This window comes from Bos javanicus, chromosome Y (genome assembly GCF_032452875.1).
Source record: "Bos javanicus breed banteng chromosome Y, ARS-OSU_banteng_1.0, whole genome shotgun sequence".
Lineage (NCBI taxonomy): Eukaryota > Metazoa > Chordata > Mammalia > Artiodactyla > Bovidae > Bos > Bos javanicus.
The window spans coordinates 753,613-774,408 of NC_083898.1; the positions used below are offsets into that span (position 1 = coordinate 753,613).

The 20,796-nt window shown below is 37.7% G+C and overlaps 1 protein-coding gene across 1 annotated transcript in view; it reads right to left on the reverse strand.

Annotated features, from left to right (window-relative positions):
• The window catches only part of LOC133243828 (lysine-specific demethylase 6A-like), a 185,273-nt gene that overhangs the window by 143,299 nt on the left and 21,178 nt on the right, over positions 1-20,796 (reverse strand). Inside the window, exon 3 of the mRNA XM_061410557.1 lies at positions 14,626-14,734. Coding sequence (XP_061266541.1) covers positions 14,626-14,734 — 109 coding nt within the window. The remainder of the gene's footprint in view (positions 1-14,625; positions 14,735-20,796) is intronic.

A 20,796-nucleotide genomic window follows, 5' to 3' on the forward strand; every position in this document is an offset into this window, starting at 1 on the left:
CATCTGCCCTACAGGAATGCAATTTTATCTTCGGAAGATGGTGCCAAACCTTAAAATAATTACTCTTAGAGAAAATAAGTCTTTGTTGATCAGTCCTTGTCAAGAGTCATAAAATGTTAATAGGCCTTCTGGCCAGAAGATGATGTAAATCACCTAAACCATTTGTATACGATAAATTTGCAGGAAAGAGACACTGGTTTTTGATAAGGATCAAAGACTGCTGACTTTGCATCCCCTATTATCCTCTATGTGTAACTTAGGGTATAAAAACCCCTGTTGAAAATAAAGCTACGGGCCTTGCTCACCAAAGCTTGGTCTCCCCATATCATTCTTCCCCTCAGCTTCCAGCTGACTCTCCATCTGGAGCACGGATATCCTCTGCGACCATTTATTTGCCTGGGCTTCTAAGACCCACTCGAGAAGGTGTCTAAGGTGGGGCACCTTCCGCTATTAGAGAGGGCACCTGCGGCCTCCATGGTCAGGGCTAACCTGGTGTCATGGGTTATATTGATTTTCCGCATAAACCAAGCTACTCAGCTTCTTTTCTCCACTGAATTTTCCTACTGAGCTATCCTTATTCTATTATTCTTTATATCTTTGATAAATAAATAAATAAATAGGTCGCCTAAGCCATCTCTCCTTCGAATACCCTGGATCAGCCGGGGCTGGACCCCGGCAATAAAGCATAATATGCCGAATGTGTTATTTTTTTCCTTCCATCTTCAATAAAATGGCTACACAAAAACTCACCAATTTTTGTGTATTTTTTTTCAATGCAAGCTGATATGACAGCTGTCCAGTACAATCCAATAAAGTGGTTTCAAATAAAGTTAAAGACAGTAAGTGCAGATAGATCCTATCCTATGGAAAACACTAAACAAACCTCTGTTTAACCAAATACATAGTTAATGATTCATAGACTATGAATACATAATCAATGATCGGTTTTACCAATGATTAACCTGATCTTAACAAAATTTCTAGCAGTGAAACTTTGAAATGCATGTATTCAGATTTATGGTAAAATTTTTCAGTTACCATTATTAGTAAAACTTCAGTTTTTCTGTTTGTTTATATTCATACTAAGCATAAGTTTAATACAAAGCAGAAGATGTGAGAGTTGGACCATAAAGAATGCTGACTGCCAAAGAATTGATGCTTTTGAAACTGTGGTGCTGGAAAAGACTCTTGAAAGTCCCCTGGACAGCAAGGAGATCCAATCAGTCCATCCTAAAGGAAATCAACTGTGAATATTTATTGAAAGGAAAAAAAAAAATTTATTGAAAGGACTAATGCTGAAGCTGAAGCTCTAATACTCTGGCCACATGATGCCAAGAGTTGACTCACTGGAAAAGACCCTGATGCTGGGAAAAATAGAGGGAAGGAGGAAAATGGGACAACAGAGGACAAGACGGTTGAATATTGTTATCAGTGACTCAGCGGACATAGGTTTGAGCACACTTAGGAAGATAGTGTAGAACAGAAAATTGTGGTGTGCCGCAGTTCACGGGGTTGCAAAGAGTCGGATACTACTTGGGAACTGAACAACAAAAATATAGTAGAAACCTAACAGTTTAATTTGCTATATTTAATTTCCTTGAATATTTTTTTCATAGCTGCTTAAGATTTAAAAAATCATTGCACCTTGATCAGAAAAATAACAAATGTATCTTCTTTTAAAACTATACGAAGAACTCTTAAAACTCAGCCATGGCAAGAACATCTGACTAAAAATGGACCACAGAGTTTAACGTTTCACCAAAGAAAATATACTGACAACAAATAAATCATATGAAAAGATGGATCACATAACATGTCATCAGGGAAAGACAAATTAAAACTATACACTTATTTAGAAAAATCAACATCAAAAATACTGACAGTACCATATACTAATGAGGATATAGAACAACAGGATTGTCACTCATTCCTAGAGAATGTAACATGATAAAACCAAAAAACAAACAATTGATTAGTTTCTTACATAACTTACACATACTCTTATCATATGATTCAACAACCATACTTTTTATGTAAAGGGGTTAAAAACTTTATGTTGCCTTAAAAACCAGCCTAAGTTCTGATTTTAAATTTTAAATATCCTCCTTCAGGCGAGAAAAGGCTGACAATCTCTTTCCCCAAGTCAACAGTATGTTGCGAAGCTTTATTACAATCAAGTGCAAATGATAGCTCAGGCTAATGTGCTCTACAAGCTCACATTCATGGCATATGGAAGAATAGACAGAAGAGAAAAACACTGGCCTCCAATCGCTTTTAGCAACATCATACTCAGAGGCAGACCATGTCAGAAGAGGTGAGGTACCTAACAGCTGCTAGTAAATCAGAGATCATTCCAAGACAAGAAGGTCACTATCCCACACTCCAGTCCTGGAAAACTAATGCAGAGGTTCTCAGCTATAGTCCCTGAGTAACTGATTTTATATGGAAAAGACATTAGAGAAGTTGAAGATTAATAGTATTGTTAAAAACTTTGGAGAATGGAGACTATAATAATTAGGTAATTAAGAAGATGGAGGTTGGTAGTTCTCAGAAAGCAAATATCTAACCTATAAACTGACCATAAATTTAATTCAGAGAACTAGGAAAATATACACACATGAAAGAACATCCAAAAGTATAAACAATCCTGGAAGATCACCAAAAAAAAAAAAAAAGAAACCCACAAAAACCCCACAAAAAAACAAAACAAAACTGCATGTCCAAAGAGCACAGTGTGGGACTAAAACAGGAATTCATCTAATCAGACAAGACCAACAGACAAAGTCATAGTTAAAAAACAAAACATACAACCATAAGCCAACAAACAGTCAATATTAATATTTGAATGCCAAGAAATACAGGCAGACATGCTATAAACATAATAAAAACATTAGTAAAACAAACACTTAAGGGAACACTATTAAAACCAGAAGACTTTATTAGCAAAGAATGCACCCTCTGAGAAACAATGAGATTGCACACAACAAGAAATATAACAGTACTGAAAATTCCATTAATAAATAAAAACAAGCAAACAAAAACCTGTATGGGAGGGTGGTATGGTTGGGGAAAGTTATAGAAAGGCAATACATCATAGTTGGTATAAAATATATCTAACGTGTACAGATTTCCATGGGAAACTCTCTCTCATAAAACGGAAGACAAAATAAAGTGAAAATCAAAAATCAAAAAATGGAAACTATCATGGAGAGATACTGGAGTGACAAAGGATTTCAAAACAGATAATATCCAAAATAAGAAGGAAATCATCATTTCAAAGGGAAAAAAATTAAGAACACAATGTCTGATCATTAATTTTGCGAGGAAAAAATTCTGAAAAATGAAGAAAATTTTAGTATCAAAAAACAACATGAGGGAGAGAGAAACACGCACTGCAACAGCAGATCTGAACTGACAAAAGTAAAAAAGGCATAATAAGAAATGATGTCATAAAAATGATGAAGAAAAGAAAGAAAAATAAGTAGAGCATAAAAGAAATGTGGCACACTATTAAGTACACAAGTATGCATGCCCAACTGCAGGAGGGGGCCCATCTCATCATCCGAAGTGGCGGTTTATTATCAAGACTTACTGGAGACCAGCTCCTGTGTCTGCTGAGGAAGCAGATCGGCACTCAAGAGTGACCCCCAGCTTTGGGGAGGCAGCTCTGGGAGCTTAGATCTACACCTTCTCCCTAGGAGAAACCCCTCCTGAAATGTTCTCCAGGTCTGCCCATGAAGGCTGGTCAAGCCAGTCTCCCACAGGACCAGGATCATGCACCAGCACACGTATGCCCTTGGATATGTATGCAGAGCTGTCATGCTTGGACGTTGTCTGGTTCTGCAGTCAAGAGTGTCCTGAGCAGGAGCCTGCTTTTGTAGATAGCTTTGTGGGTTCAGTGGCTTTGCAAGTGGTGCAAGTAGTAAAGAATCTGCCTGCCAATGCAGGAAAGGTAAGAGACGTGAGCTCAATCCCTGAGTTGCAAAGATCCTCTGGAGAAGGAAATGTTAATCCGTTCTGGTATTCTTGCCTGGAGAGTACCGTGGACAGAGGACCTGGGTGGGATACATTTCATGGGTAGCAAAAAGTGAGACAGGACTAAAGTGACTTAGCAGCAGCAGAATGCATATTTACATACAATTTAAGAAGAAAAGAACAGACAAAAGCATAAAACCCTGAGGAATAATACTGCAGTGTGTTTAGTGTATTCTCTTTACTTCATATAGCCTAGATTTAGAACAGAAGGCAGCAACATGGGAAGGCCAACAGGCAGGGAGGAACACACACACACAAATACACACATCCACTCATGAAGTAGCTGAGTTATGTTCAACCCTTTGTGGACTTAAACAGTCCATGAACTGTTAGGCCTCCAGGCTCCTCTGTCCATGGGATTTCCCAGGAAAGAATACTGCAGAAGGTTGCCATTTCCTCCTCCAGGGGATCTTGCCAATGCAGGGACTGAATTCAGGTCTCCTGCATTGCAGGTGGATTCTTTACCACTTGTACCACTTGATAAGCACTCTCAAAGAACATTCTCCCCTAAATAAAGGACTAAGACAAAAAGGAAAAGGGCAAGACAGAAAACATTTAAATAAAAACTGCTGAACTGCAGTGAAACTCCAAAGAAAAAGTATTACCTTAAATAAATAACTCTAACAGAAACAGTGAAAAGTACAGACTTCTAGAACAGGATGGATGAATCCCAAGTTGGAATCAAGACTTCAGGGAGAAATATCAGTAACCTCACCTATGCAGACAATACTAGTCTAATGGCAGAAAGCAAAGAAAAGCAAAACAGCCTCCTAATGAGGGTGAAAAAATAAGTGTGAAAACGCTGGCTTGAAACTCAACATTAAAAAAACTAAGATCACGGTCCCATTACTTCATGACAAGTACAAGGGGAAAAAGTGTAAGCAAGACAGATTATATTTTCTTGGGCTAGAAAATCACATAGGATAGTGATAGCAGCCAAGAAACTAAAAGACGCTTGCTCCTTGGAATAACAGCTATGACAAATCTAGACAGCATATTAAACAGCAGAGACGTCACCCTGCCAACAGAGGTCCATCTAGTCAAAGCTACAGTTTTTCCAGTAGTCATGTACAGATGTCACAACTGGACCACAAAGAAGACTGAGCACTGAAAAATTGATGTCTTTGAACTGTGGTGCTGGAAAAGACTCTGCAGAGTCCCTTGCAAAGCAAACAGATCAAACTAGTCCATCCTGAAAGAAATCAACCCTGAATATTCACTGTAAGGACTGATGCTCAAACTGAAGCACCAATATACTTTGGCCACCTTACGTGCAGAACTGACTTGTTGGGAAAAATTCTGACGCTGGCAAAGACTGAGGGCAGGAAAAGGGGGCAGCGGAGAACGACATGTTAGATAGCATCACCTATCTAACCATTAATCATCATGAATTTGAACAAACTCCAGGAGATACTGAAGGACAGGGAAGCCTGGTGTGAGGCAGTACATGGGGTCACAAAGAGTCGGTGGACACTACTTAGCAACAGCACAACAAAATGTAAAGTCAAAACTGATACACAATTACCAAAGTAAAGAACTCACTTGATGTCTTCAGAGGTACAATACAACTATAATTAAGAATCACTCAACTAATGCACAGAACATGAGAAATTACTGAATAAAAACAACGAGAAAAAAAGAAAAAACAGAGGAAAAAAAAAAAGACATAAAAATCTAAAAACCCTTAAGGACTTACAGTAAGTAACAAGAATATAAAATCTGTGATCTACAACCTGAAAGGAATGGAGATACAGCTGAAACAAACAAAAAAATGTTTGAAACTTCTATAAATTTGTCAACAGACATATCAACAAATTAAAGGAAGTGAGTAAACCAAACGAGATACACAAAAAAATAAAAATGAAACATTACTCTCAAGTCCCATCATAAAACACATATGAAACAATGATCTTCAAACATGCCAGCGAAAAAGTACATCTACTAAATTGGAAAAGCAAGCTTCCCTGGTGGTCCAATGGTTAAGATTCCTCATTTCCACAGCAAAGGTAGGAGGTTTCATCCCTGGTCAGGGAACTAAGATCCTTCATGGCACACACCACAACCAAAAAAAAAAAATCAAAAAGAAATGATTTCCCATGAAAAAAGAAAACAAATGATTTCCCATTTGAAATTATAGACAGAACAGGCATAAAACACTTTACATTTTGAAAGAAAAGAACTGCTAACCCAGAATGGTGAAGAGGATAACCAACTAACTTAGGATGCTATATGGATGACCAACAAGGATGTGCTGTACAGCAAGACGGAACTCTGCCCAACGTCAAGTGGCAGCCTGGATGGGGTGGGGGCGGAGTTTGGGGGAGAATGGATATACGTATATGCATGGCTGAGTCCCTTCGCTGCCCACCTGAAACTATTACAACATTGTTAACTGGCTATATTCCAATACAAAAGAAAAAAATGTACAAAGGACTTAAAAAGATATTTTGGTAAATATAAAGAAAAGGACGATATCCATGAGAAGATGTTTACATTTAGTCATCAAAGAAATCCAATATTAAAACCATGAGACAGCACTTTGCATCTAGTATGATGGCTACGGTAACAGGGTGGAGAGAGTATTGGTGAAGGCATGCAAAAACTTTAATAACCTTTACCTACTGTTGGTGAGACAATACAATGTTGCAACCACTGTAAAAAACAATTTGGTGAAATCGCAAAGAAATAATACAAAGAAATAAAACACAATCACTAGATGACCCAGCAATTCTACTCCAAGGTATAAATCAAACAGGATTAAAATCAGAGATTCAAACAGACATCTGTACACCAGCGTTCACAATATACTCACAGTTAAAAAAGTAGAAACAAACCAATTATCCACCCACCTGAATAGCTAAACCAAAACAGCTACATGCCTACAGTGGAATATTATTAACTCAGAAGGAATAAAGTACCAGTTCATGGGGCAACATGAATTATCCTTGAAAACATACAGTTGAGTGAAAGAAAGCAATCATGAAAAGTCACATATAGATTTGTTGTTCAAGTTGGCCAAGTCGTGTCCAACTCTTAGCAACCCCATGGGCTACAGCACATCAAGCTCCTTTGTCCTCTACCATCGCTAAGGGCTTGCTCAAACTCATGTCCATTGAGTCAGTGATGCCATCCAGCCATCTCATCCTCTGTCATCCCCTTCTCCTGCCCAAATCTTGCCCTGCATTAGGGTCTTTCCTAATGAGACACCTCTTCACATCAGGTAGTCAAAGTATTAGAGCTTCAGCTTCAGCATCAGTCCTTCTGATAAATATTCAGGACTGATATCCTTTAGGACTCACTGGTTTGAGCTCCTTGTAGTCCAAGGGACTCTCAAGAGCCTTCTCCAACACCACAGTTCAAAAGCATCAATTCTTCTACTGTGCATAGCATTTGAGAGTGACAACATACAGACTTGATATATTTCTTTCCCAATATTCCAACCAGTCTTTTGTTACACATCCAGTTCTGTTGCTTCTTGTCTTCCATACAAGTTTCTCAGGAGACAGGTAAGGTGATCCGGTATTTCATCTAAGAATTTCCCACAGTTTCTTGTGATTCACACAGTTGAATGATTTAGCATAGTCAGTGAAGCAGAAGTAGAAGTTTCTCTGGAACTCCCTTGTTTCTCTTTGATCCAAGGAGAGCTGCAATTTGATCTTTGTTTTCTCTACCTTTTCTAAACCCAGCATGTATATCTGGATGTTTTGGTTCACATACTGCTGGGCCTAGCTTGAAGGATTTTGAGCATTACCTGGCTAGCATGTTAAATGAGGACAACTGTACTGTAATTTGTTGGAGAAGGGCATGGCAACCCACTACAGTATTCCTGCCTGGAGAATCCCATGAACAAAGGAGCCTGGGGGGCTACAGCCCAGTGGGCTCCAGCCCACAGGGTTGCAAAGAGTTGGACATGACTGAAGGGACTCAGCATGCACTGTAGTTTGAACATTCTTTGGCACTGTCCTTCTTTGGGACCAGAATGAAAACTGACCTTTTAGTGAAGTAGAGACTTAATTTTGGGGCTTCCAGTTGGTGACACTGGTAAACAACCCTCCTGCCAATGCAGGAAACATAAAAGATGAGGGTTTGATCCCTAGGTTAGGAAGTTCCCCTGGAAGAAGAAATGGCAACCAACTCCACTATTCTTACCTAGAAAATCCCATAGAGAAGCCTGGAAGCTACAGTCCATACGGTTGCAAGGAGGTGGACACAACTGAAACAACTTAGTCTGTACATGGGTTTAATTAATGAAACACAGAATATGCTACCCCAAGATATGTCTATTGGCATAAGGATTAATTTTACATGATTATTTTTTAGAAACAGCACACAAGCCAAAAAAAAAAAAAAAAGCTGTGAAAATACTAGAAGCTGAAAGTTACACTTTCAGTAAACAGATAAAATCTACTTCCATCTATTAACTGATCTGAGGTTGCAAATGCACACTCCAACTACCACTCTGATACTGCTTGGATGGAGTGAGGGGAGAAGGGAAAATGCAGGGAATTTTTAGGGAAGAAATTATAAAGGGTCCTAGAGAAAAAAAGATGGTAAACAGATGTTCACAAAAAACCAAAAATTTTAAAACGTATAGAAATCATATCCTGTATGTCAAATTCCATTTGTGCCAGTTTTATGCAATCTCACAACAAATATTCAAGGAAGATGATGAGCCAAGTGGTCTGAAGAGATGAATCCTTGAGGATTCCTAACTTGACTCGCACAGCTCAGTTTGACAAGTATGAGACCCTGAAGCTGGAGCTTCCTCCTTGTTTAGTCATTAAGTGTTTGACCGTGAACTTGTGGAGTCTGGCCTGCCAGGCTTCTCATTCCATTGGAATTTCCAGGGAAGAATACTGGAGTGGGCTGTCACTTCTCCAGGGAATCTTTCTGACCCGGGGTTCAAACTTGCATTTCTTCCGTCTCCTACTCTGGCAGGTAGATTTCTTACACTAGCATCACTCATGATGTAGTCTATATCTGAGAGTTATTCAGTTTGCTCAGTTCCTTTGATGTAACATGAGAAACACATGTTTAAAAACTGTTTATTCTTCTGCTCTTATTCTGTCTTTTACTGAGAGATCAGAAGTAGGAACTCAGACAGATAAAAGGGAAAATATTTTTCCTCTCTGCATTTGACAAAAACCATAGCATACAATTAAAATTTGTGGCAAAAAAAAAAAAATTGTGGCTAAATCACTGATTAAACAAATTAATTTTATGCTACAAGACCTTCTAGAAGTAGCACCAAAAGAGATGCCCTTTTCATCACATGGGACTGGAATGCATTAAGTAGGAAGCAAGAGATACCTGGAGTAACAGGCCAAGTTTGGCCTTGGAGTAAAAAATGAAGCAGAGCAGAGGCTAACAGAATTTTGCCAAGAGAACGCACTAGTCATAGCAAACACCCTCTTCCAACAATACGAGAGAAGACTCTACATATGGACATCACCATATGATCAACACTGAAATCAGACTGATTATATTCTTTGCAGCCAAACATGGAGAACCTCTACACAGTCAGCAAAAACAAGATCGGGAGCTGACTGGGGCTAAGATCATGAACTCCTTATTGCCAAACTCAGACTTAAATTGAAGAAAGCAGGGATAACCACTATGCCATTCAGGTATGACATAAATCAAATCCCTTATGATTATACAGTAGAAGTGACAAATAGATTTAAGGGATTAGATATGATAGAGTACTTGAAGATCTATGGATGGAGGTTCCTGACATTATACAGGAGGAAATGATAAAGACCATCCCCAAGAAAAGGAAATGTAAAAGGCAAAATGGTTGTCTGAGGAGGACTTACAAATAGCTGAGAAAAGAAGAGAAACTAAAAGCAAAGGAGAAAAAGAAAGATATACCCATCTGAATGCAGAGTTTCAAAGAACAGCAAGGAGAGATAAGAAAGCCTTATACAGTGATCAAGGCAAAGAAATAGAGGAAAACAATAAACTGGGAAAGACTAGAGATCTCTTTAAGAAAATCAGAGAAACTAAGGGAACATTTCATGTAAAGATAGGCACAAGGAAGGACAGAAATGGTAAGGACCTAAAAGAATCAGAAGATATTAAGAAGAGGTGGCAAGAATACACAGAAGATCTATACCAAAAAGATCTTTATACCCAGATAACCACGATGGTGTGATCATTCACCTAGACCCAGACATCCTGGAATGTGAAGTCAGGTGGGCCTTAGGAAGCATCACTATGAACAAAGATAGTGGAGGTGATGGAATACCAGTTGAGCTATTTCAAATCCTGAAAGATGATGCTGTACAAGTGCTTCACTAAATATACCAGCAAATTTGGAAAACTCAGCAGTGGCCACAGGACTGGAAAAGGTCAGTTTACATTCCAATCCCAAAGAAAAGCAATGCCAAAGAATGCTCAAACTACCACACAATTGCACTCATCTCACACACAAGCCAAGAAATGCTCGAAATTCTCCAAGCCAGGCTTCAACAGTTCTCAACAGAACTCCAAGCCAGTTCTTCAACTGGGAACTTCCAGCTTTTCAAGCTGGATTTAGAAAAGGCAGAGGAACCAGGGATCAAACTGCCGACTTCCACTGGATCACTGAAAAAGCAAGAGAGTTCCAGGAAAACATCTACTTCTGCTTTATTGACTATGCCAAAGCATTTGACTGTGTGGATCACAGAAAACTGTGAAAAATTCTGAAAGAGATGGGGATACCAGACCACCTGACCTGTCTCCTAAGAAATCTGTATGCAAGTCAGAAAGCAAAAGTTAGAACCAGGCATGGATGGAACAATGGACTGGTTGGAAACTGGGAAAGGAGTAGGTCAAGAATGTATATTGTCACCCTGCTTACTTAACTTTTATGCAGAGTACATCATGCGAAATTCATAGCTGGATGAAGCATAAGCTAGAATCAAGATTGCTGGGAGAAATGTCAATAACCTTAAATATACAGATGACACCCTCCTTATGGCAGAAAGCGAAGAACTAAAGAGCCTCTAATGAAAAGAGGAGAGTGAAAGAGGAGTGAAAAAGCTGGCTTAAACTCAACATTCAAAAAACTAAGATGATGGCATCCAGTCCCATTACTTCATGGCAAATAGATGGGGAAACAATGGAAACAGTGACAGGCTTTATTTTCTTGGGTTCCAAAATCACTGCAAATGGTGACTGAAGCAATGAAATTAAAAGGCACTTGTTCCTTAGAAGAAAAGTTTTAAAAAACGTAGACAGCATATTAAAAAGTAGAGACATTAGGCTGCCAACAAAGGTCTGTCTAGTCAAAGCTATGATTTTTCCAGTAGCCATGTATGGATGTGAGAGCCAAACTTTATTATAAAGAATGCTGAGTGCCAAAGAACTGATACTTTTGAACTGTGGTGGTGGAGAGGACTATTGAGATTCCCTTAGACTGCAAGAAGATCCAACCAGTCCATCCTAAAGGAGATAAGTCCTAAATAATCATTGGAAGGACTGATGTTAAAGGTGAAACTCCAATACTTTGGCCACGTGATGGGAAGAACTAACTCACTGGAAAAGACCCTGAGGCTGGGAAAGATTGAGGGGAGGAGGAGAAGGAGACTACAGAGGATGAGATGGTTGGATGGCATCACTGACTTGATGGACATGCATTTGAGCAAGATCCAGAAGATAGTGATGGACAGGGAAGCCTGGCGTGCTCAAGTCTGTGGGGTTGCACAGAGTCAGACGTGACTGAGCAACTGAACTGAACTGAAAGCATTGATATATCATACCACTAACAACTTACTTTAGCCAATTGTTATTTCCACTAAACACATTTGCTGACAATCATAAAAGGTCTATCTACTCTATATATCAAGCTGTTTACAACTGTCAAAAGGTTAACATACCCTTGCTTAAGACAGTTCTTATTTGGTACAGGCATTTGCTGTTGTTGCTTTTATGAACAGCAAAGCATTTTTCAAGGTGTTTTAAACTTACTAAGTAAATAACTGTCTTGAGCAACAGGGAAGTATGCATACACCTTAGAAGATGGCACTCATCTTAAATATAAAAGATTCCCTCAGGTTATTTATCTTCACCTATTTCTGAGAAGAAAAATATTATAAATCAGTGAAAATCATGTTTTACTTAAGGTGCTGTGAGCTAAATATGCAACTTACCAAAACAGTAAACAAAGGATGTTGCTGTCATCAAGTCATCACATTACAGCTGCCTTGATGCTGAGCCCTGAGAGAACTTTGGATAAGGCAGGATTTAACCAGTCAACAGATGGTTATTAACTAGTCAACTACTGTGGCCACTCCTCTCCCCACAGGGCACCCTGAAGGGATTAATGATGACAAGCACTGTAACTAGCCCCAGATAGTGGAAGGGCATATGAAAAGTGCATATGATTTCAATGAGCCCAGACTTTGCATCTTTCCAAACAGAAAAATACTGAATTCTTTGAGATTTTTGGATTTCTTTAATTAACAGTAATCATTTTGGTCAAAAAACACATAAAAAGATGATCATCACTGATGAGGATTTCACAGAAATGTAATCAAAACTGCAGTGAGATACCACCTCACATCAGTCACAGTGGCCATCATCAAAAGTTTACAAACAATAAATGATGGAGAGGATGTAAAGAAAAGGGAACCCTTCTACACTGTTAGTGGGAATGTAAGATAGTGCAGCCACTATATAAAACAGTATGGTGTTTCCCTAGAAAACCAGAGTCATCATATGATCCAGCAATACCAATCCTAGGCATATATATTCAGAAGACAAAAACTACAAGCCAAAAATACACATGTATCACAATGTTCAATGCAACACTATTTACAATAGCCAGGATATGGAAGCACCCTAACTGTCCACTGACAGATAAATGGATAAAGATGTGGTGCGTATATACATATATATGTGGAATGGAATATGCATGGGCCGAGAGACCATCATACTGAACAAAATAAACCAGAAAGAGAAACTAATATCATACCATTAATCTTTTGATACTCTGAATACCTGGTCTTTGTTGTAAAAATTTCTATATAACCAGGCCTTGCCTTATCTCTGTGGAACAATCCCTCAGAGGTATCTGAGGTGATGTGTCCTGAGCCTAAGTCCTCAGTTTTGTTCACGAAATAAAACACAACTCTACACTTTCAGGTTGTACCTTTTTTTCAGTCCCAGTCAGAACTTAAGATTATCATTCTCCTGCACTGAAGGCAGATTCTTTACCAGCTTAGACACAAAGGAAACCCAAGAAAACTGGAGAGGGTTTTATCCTTTATCCAAGGATAAGGGATCTATTATTACTATACAATGTCATGGATAATGTCAGGTTTTCTAATATTTTCTAACTTAAGTAGAAAACTTTAAAACTTAAGAGCAAAAATGAGAAATGCTATTTTTGTTTGTAAAATAATAAATATATTTCGTGTAAGGTCTGTTTGTGATAGAGAGCTCCAAAAATACTTGGAAAGCCCTGAGTGAAGTGTTTTTATTTTTCTTAAGTACTCCCTTTGGTTCACTTAATGCTAAAGAGAGGACTTATAAGGAAACCCTAGCAATTCTCAGTATGATTCTAGGTAGGGAGGAGAAAGGATGCACAATAAGCGCTACAATAAATTCCTGAAAAGTGAGATTTGATTATTTCAACCCAATTCCTTAGGGACAGAAGTTCCTGAGCTTAGAAAACTTTCAGATCTCATCTCTGTACCTCTTCCTTTTTCATTTGTATCCTTTACAACATTCCTTATAATAAATTAATGTTTCCCTGAGCTTGTGAGTCATTCTAAAAATTAATCAAACTCAAGAAGGGGGTTTGGGAAACTGCCTTACACCTGGATGATCAGGAAGATACATGACAACCTAAACAACTCACTTCTAAAGAGGGCAGTCTTAGGGAACTAAATCTTTTTCCTTGTGGGATCTAAGCTATTTCTAAGTAAACACTGTCAAAATTTGAGTAAAATTTATAGGACAATACTGAGAACTGGAAAATTATTTGATGGTTTGAAAGCACTTCAGGGTAACTCTTTCATAAAGTTTCCCATTTGCATATATAGATGAAAATATCAAACAGCATCTTTTTCTAACATGATGAGGTTTTAAACATCACATTTTCACAAGGGCAAGGAAAGCAGCAAAGCACATGTATGTTATGGGTTTTGCAGAGTGATCAAATTCATTTAATGTTTATATGAAATTACATAAAATCTTGACATTTCCATTCACTCCACTTTTTTTTCTCAGTGCTTGTTTTGTTTATGAGCTTGCATGTGTGCAAGCTGAGTCACTTTAGTCTTGTCTAACTCCTTGCAACCCTATGAACTGCAGCCTACCAAGCTACTCTGTCCACAGGACTGTCCAGGCAAAAATACAGGAGTGGACAGCCATTTCTTTCTCCAGGGGGTCAAGGTTTGATTCCCTACCCAGGGATCAAACTTGCATCTCTCTCTCACATCTAGATGTGCATTGGTAAGCAGGTTGTTTACCACTAGCACCACCTGGGAAGCCCCTTTATGAGCTTAGAAGAAACTAAAATATAGTTTTAAGTACACTGATAAAAAGTAAAAACAATTCCATTTTTCTATGTTGCAATGAAGCAGAAATTGTAAAAATGATTACCTTTTGGATAATCTTCCAATAAGAGGTTGAAGTGACCTAACTGACAAAAGAATTCAGATTCCACTTTTCCTTCAGCTTTTAAGATTAGAGATTCATAGCAGCAAACAGCCTAGAAAAAAAAATTATATAAGTAAGTATTAAGAAAAAAGCAAAATCCTAATTGCATGCTTTCTGAGAGAACAGATATATACTTTGTGAGAGTACTCAAGAAATCAAACAGTGCTATTTCCATCAAGACTCAGAATTCAAATTTTCCAGAAATTAGAAGAAAGTGGGACTTTCCTGATGGTCCCAGTTGTTAAAAATCTACCTGCCAATTCTCAGATATGGGATTCAATCACTAGTAGGGAAACTAAGATTCCACATGCTATGGAGCAACTAACACCATGCCCTGCAACTACTGAGTTTGTGTGCCATAACTAGAGAGAAGCACATGCTTCTCAAAAAAAGCTCCTGCATGCCACAGCTAAGACCCAATGCAGCCAAATAAATAAATAATAAATAAATATTGTAGAAAAAGAAATTAGAAGAAATAGCTTTCTAATTACTTAGCAGAGCCATCACTTATGATTCAAGTTTTGATTATGATTCAAAGCTGTCCCCTATAAAAAAAAGGTGAATAAGACCTGCCAAATAAGATAATTTAGAAGTTCCTTTAATGACTGTTAGTTTCCTATCTAAATTATAACTTCAATCCTTGTTCACATAACTGAACTACACTCAAATAAACACAAGCAGAAAGAACTTTACTGAAATTTCAGGAGTCATTAACTACATTTGAAATGTGGCAAGTCCAAATTGAGATGTCCTATAACTGTAAACTGTACAACAGATTACAAAGACTGCATACAAAAGACTGATACATTTACTAACAATTTTATGTTGACCATTAAATATATTATTCAATTTCATGTTCCTCTTTACTAGTTAATACAGTTATCAAATTTAAAAATCGTATGAGGAATTAAAATTCTGTGCTTTACGATACGGGATGCTTGGGGCTAGTGCACTGGGATGACCCAGAGGGATGGTATGGGGAGGGAGGAGGGAGGTGGGTTCAGGATGGGGAACACATGTATACCTGTGGCGGATTCATTTTGATATTTGGCAAAACTAATACAATTATGAAAAATTTAAAAAAAAAATTCTGTGCTTTACTACACTTCTATTGGATAAAGCTGTTCAACAATAGCTACTATCTCAGCTATTTTTGCAAAGAAATGTTACATTTTAGAGCACCATACATGACTTAGTGTAGTTTTTCAGACAAATACATCATATATTTTCTTACTAATGCTTCTCAAGTATTTCAAACATACTAACTCAAATATTATCTCACCCCTTACCACAGACATCTCTCGTGCTTTTATTAGAGAAAAAGATAACTTAAATAATCTCTTAAAAAAAAAAACTTTCAGAAGTCTGCAGATAGAAGAAATTAAGATTTTATTAAAATATCAGAAAGAACAGTATTCTGGAATATCTGCAGAAAGAACAATATTCTGCAGAGTTGTCACGAATTGTGGGAAGATTTATTCATATATTAAGATACGGGGAATGCGGAGGGAGTTCCATAATGATCCAGAGGTTAGGTTTCCACACTTTCACTGCCATTACTCAGGGCCAATCCCTGGTTGGGAATTAAACAGTCTGACCTATGACTATCAAACACACATACCACATCTGCTTTATTTAAAGATAGAAATAAATAACTCCCTTCCTCCACTGTTCATGGTAACACTCTCAAGACAAAATTCCCTTATTATATTTTAATTTACATAAATTTTAGGCCAAACTATGTATAAACCAGAATGACTACCCTTCATCTCCTTTTTTCCTTTTTCTTTTTGGCCATACCACTTGGCTTTCAGGACCTCAAATCACTAAAAACAATTAAAAATCTGAATCTTGTCTTAGGTTCCTATAAATCACTACGAAGTGAAATCAATATAAAGTGAAAATAAAAAATTACAAGCCTCTGTCAACTTAAAAAATTGTCAAAACCTAGAATATGAGAGTTCCATGTTAGGGCGAGGAGTCTCAGGTTAAACAGAAGTTTGCAACAAGGGGCAGGTAATCTGAACATCAAAAGATTATTCAGTTAAGAAAAATCAGCTGTCTCAAGTTAAGGAATTTACTCTTTTCTATGTATGGGAAAATGCAAGAGCCTGGGCTTACTGAAATCAATCACTGACTAGCATCCTTTGATTTGATTATTCACAACCTTACTTCCTTTTTCATGCAAGGAGTAATGGCAGCCCATGGCTGGCTGCTGAATAGCACCTATTGTTCTTCCTGGGCGTAAGAAATAAACATTTGGAGGATGGAATCCCTAATGGTTGTGATATCCATGTGTACTGATTTGAAAGGAAATACTCCTTACCATAGTCCTCCCTGTGATCAAAAATTCAGCCAATTTGGGAGACATTTCATGACCATTTTTTGTTCCATGGTGCTGGGAGGTTCTTCCCAGATCAGACAAATAAGAAATTCTATTGCTATGTCACGCCAGGTGTTAACTTCTGGATTAGGCCCATTGGTAAGTAATCAAAGATTCTCTGTATCCTATACCTTCTAACCTATAAAGATCCAGGAAATATTTTCTTTTTTGCTTCTTCCCATACATGAAATCAACTATATAATTATCAATTGTATACAGAACCATATCTTTGATAAATAACTTTAAGTCACCTGGTCACCAACACATTTGCTGGAGGCAGGGTTACACCTCCAACAATCTTAGGAGACAAGAGACAACAATCTTACAAAATGAAGTAGCTTAAAACACTGACAAACTTATAAAGCAACAGAGAGAAAAAGACAAAAACAATTTGAAAAAGAGAACAAACTAAAATCAGTATACAAATAAAATAGTATACAAAGAAAACTAGTAAAACAAATTAAAATTAGTATAACTAGTTGGAATCCAAGTCTAGTAAACTTCAAGTCTAGTAAAAATCAAGTCCAAAGCAAAGTTAGTTGGATAAGTCACATTTTGGCAGGATCAGGCACAAAAATAGGGAAACGTTTCTTTATCTACAAAGGCATACTTTATCAACTTATTGTAGGTCACAGGACAACAGAAAAAACTTAACTGAAAAATAGCTTTAACTGTCAGTTTTCAAAAGTCAAAGTTATATCATATTTATCGTTCATTCAGTCCCATGTAACAGATTCCTGCTGACACACATGAAGTAATCAGGACTTTTCATTAACAGACAGCCACTGTTACTGAGTTCAGTGGCATTACCTAAAGACTATTGGAAATACGTGTTTAGCGAGGGCCAGTGGCGCAATGGATAACGCGTCTGACTACGGATCAGAAGATTCTGGAAATACGTGTTTAAAAATTCTTTTTATAGTCTTTTTGAAAATCATTTTGTAAAGGCAATGTAAATTTATGATAATCTATAAAGGACAAAATTTAAATTTATAGGCTAAAGATTTGAGGACAATGCAATTAGGAAACTGATTATTTCTATAATATAATATTTCAACATAATTTGAATTATGATAACTTTATAAGATGACTGATAAAGTTTGATAAAGTTATGATTGATAACTTTATAACACTATTTCATGATATATCACATATTATGGATTTCATGTAAAATTTTGGGTTATCTATTAATATATTAATGATACTTATCCATACATATTAATGATACATATCCATAAACAATCTAAAGTTTACCTCTCTATTCCTGACAATGTTTCCAAATTTAAAATACCAAAAACATAGCTTAATATATCTAAGATATCTCACAGGTGTTTCTTTGAAGCATCCATACCAGATTTCATTTCAGTTTCTCATGGAAACCACCAATCCCCATAGTTTACTCAAACTCATGTCCATCCAATTGGTGATGCCATCCAACCATCTCATTCTCTGCCATCCCCTTCACCTCCTCCCTTCAATCTTTCCCAGCATCAGGATCTTTTTCAAGGAGTCAGTTTTTTGCACCTGGTGGCCAAAGTATTGAGGTTTCAGGTTCAGCATTACTGCTTCAAATAAATACTCAGGACTGATTTCCTTTAGCACTGACTGGTTGGATCTCCTTGCAGTCCAAGAGACTGTCAACAGTCTTCTCCAACACCATAGTTTGAAAGTATCAATTCTTCAGCACTCAGCTTTCTTTATAGTTCAACTCTCACATCCATACATGACTACTGGAAAAACCAGAGCTTTGACTAGATGGACATTGCTGTCTAGGTTTGTTATAACATTTCTCCCAAGGAGCAAGTGTTTTAATTTCATTGCTGCAGTCACCACCTACAGTGATTTTGGAGTCCAAAAAAGGCTATCACTGTCTCCATTGTTTTCCCATTGGTTTGCCATGAAGTGATGGGACCGGATACCATGATCTTAGTTTTCTGAATGCTAAGTTTAAGCCAACTTTTTCACTCTCCTCTTTCACTTTCATTAAAAGGCTCTTTAGCTCTTCGCTTTCTGCCATAAGGGTGGTGTCATCTGCATACTGAAGTTATTGATATTTCTCCCAGCAATCTTGATTCCACCTTGTGCTTCATCCAGGTGGGAATTTCACATGATGTACTCTGCATAAAAGTTAAATAAGCAGGTGTCAATGCACATCCTTAACATACTCCATTCCCAATTTTGAACCAGTTCCATGTCTGATTCTAACTGTTGCTTCTTGATCTGCATACAGATCTCTCAGGATGCAGGACAGGTGGTCTGGTATCCCAGTCTCTTGAAGAATTTTCCAGTTTGTTGTGATCCACACAGTCAAAGGCTTTGGCATAGTCAATAAAGCAGAAGTAGATGTTTTCCTGGAAGTCTCTTACTTTTTTGATGATCCAGGGGAGGTTGGCAATTTGATCCCTGGTTCCTGTGCCTTTTCTAAATCCAGCCTGAAAATCTGGAAATTCTCAGCTGAAGAACTGGCTTGAAGTTCTGTTGAGAACTGTTGAAGACTAGCTTGGAGAATTTCAAGCATTTCTTTGCTAGCGTGGGAGACGAGTGGAATTGTGCGGTGGTTTGAGCATTTTTTGGCATTATCTTTTCTTAGAGATGGGAATAAAAACTGACCTTTTCCAGTCCTGTGGCCACTGCTGAGTTATCCAAATTTGCTGGCATATTGAGTGCAGCACTTTCACAGTATCACCTTTTAAGATTTCCATCACCTTCACTAACTTTGTTCACAGTGATGCTTCCTAAGGCCCACTTGACTCTGCATTCTGGGATGTCTGGGTCTAGGTGAATGATCACACCATCATGGTTATCTGGGTATGAAGACCTTTATGGTATAGCTCTTCTGTGTACTCCTGCCAACCTCTTCTTAATATCTTCTGCTTCTGATAGATCCATACCGTTTCTGTCCTTCATTGTGCCTAAGTTTGCATGAAATGTTCCCTTGGTATCTCTGATTTTCTTTAAGAGATCTTTCTCTAGTCCTTCTCATTCTATTGTTTTCCTCTATTTCTTTGCCTTGATCACTGAGGAAGGCTTTCTTATCTGTCCTTGCTATTCTTTGGAACTCTGCATTCAAACGGGTGTATCTTTCTTTCTCTCCTTTGCCTTTAGTTTCTCTTCTTTTCTCAGCTATTTGTAAGTCCTCCTCAGACAACCATTTTGCCTTTTTGCATTTCTTTTTCTTGGAGATGGTCTTGATCACTGCCTCCTGTACAGTGTCACGAACCTTGGTCCATAGTTCTTCAGGCATCTGTCTATCATATCTAATCCCTTAAATCTGTTTGTCACTTCTACTGTATAATCATTAGGGATTTATGTCATACCTGAAGGATCTAGTGGTTTTCCCTACTTTTTTCAATTTAAATCTGAATTTAGCAATAAGAAGTTCACGATCTAAACCACAGTCTGTTTCTGGTCTTGTTTCTGCTGACTGTATAGAGCTTCTCTATCTTCAGCTGTAAAGAATATAATCAATCTGATTTTGGTATTGACATCTGGTAATGTCCATGTGCAGAGTCATTTCTTGCGTTGTAGAGGGTGTTTGCTATGACCAGAGTGTTCTTTTGGCAAAACTCTATTAGTCTCTTCCCTGCTTCATTTTGTACCCCATGACCAAACTTCCCTGTTACTCCAGGTATCTCCTGAGTTCCTACTTTTGCATTCCAGTCTCTTATGATGAAAAGGACATCTGTTTTGGTGTTAGTTCTAGAAGGTCTTGCAGGTCTTTATAGAACTTT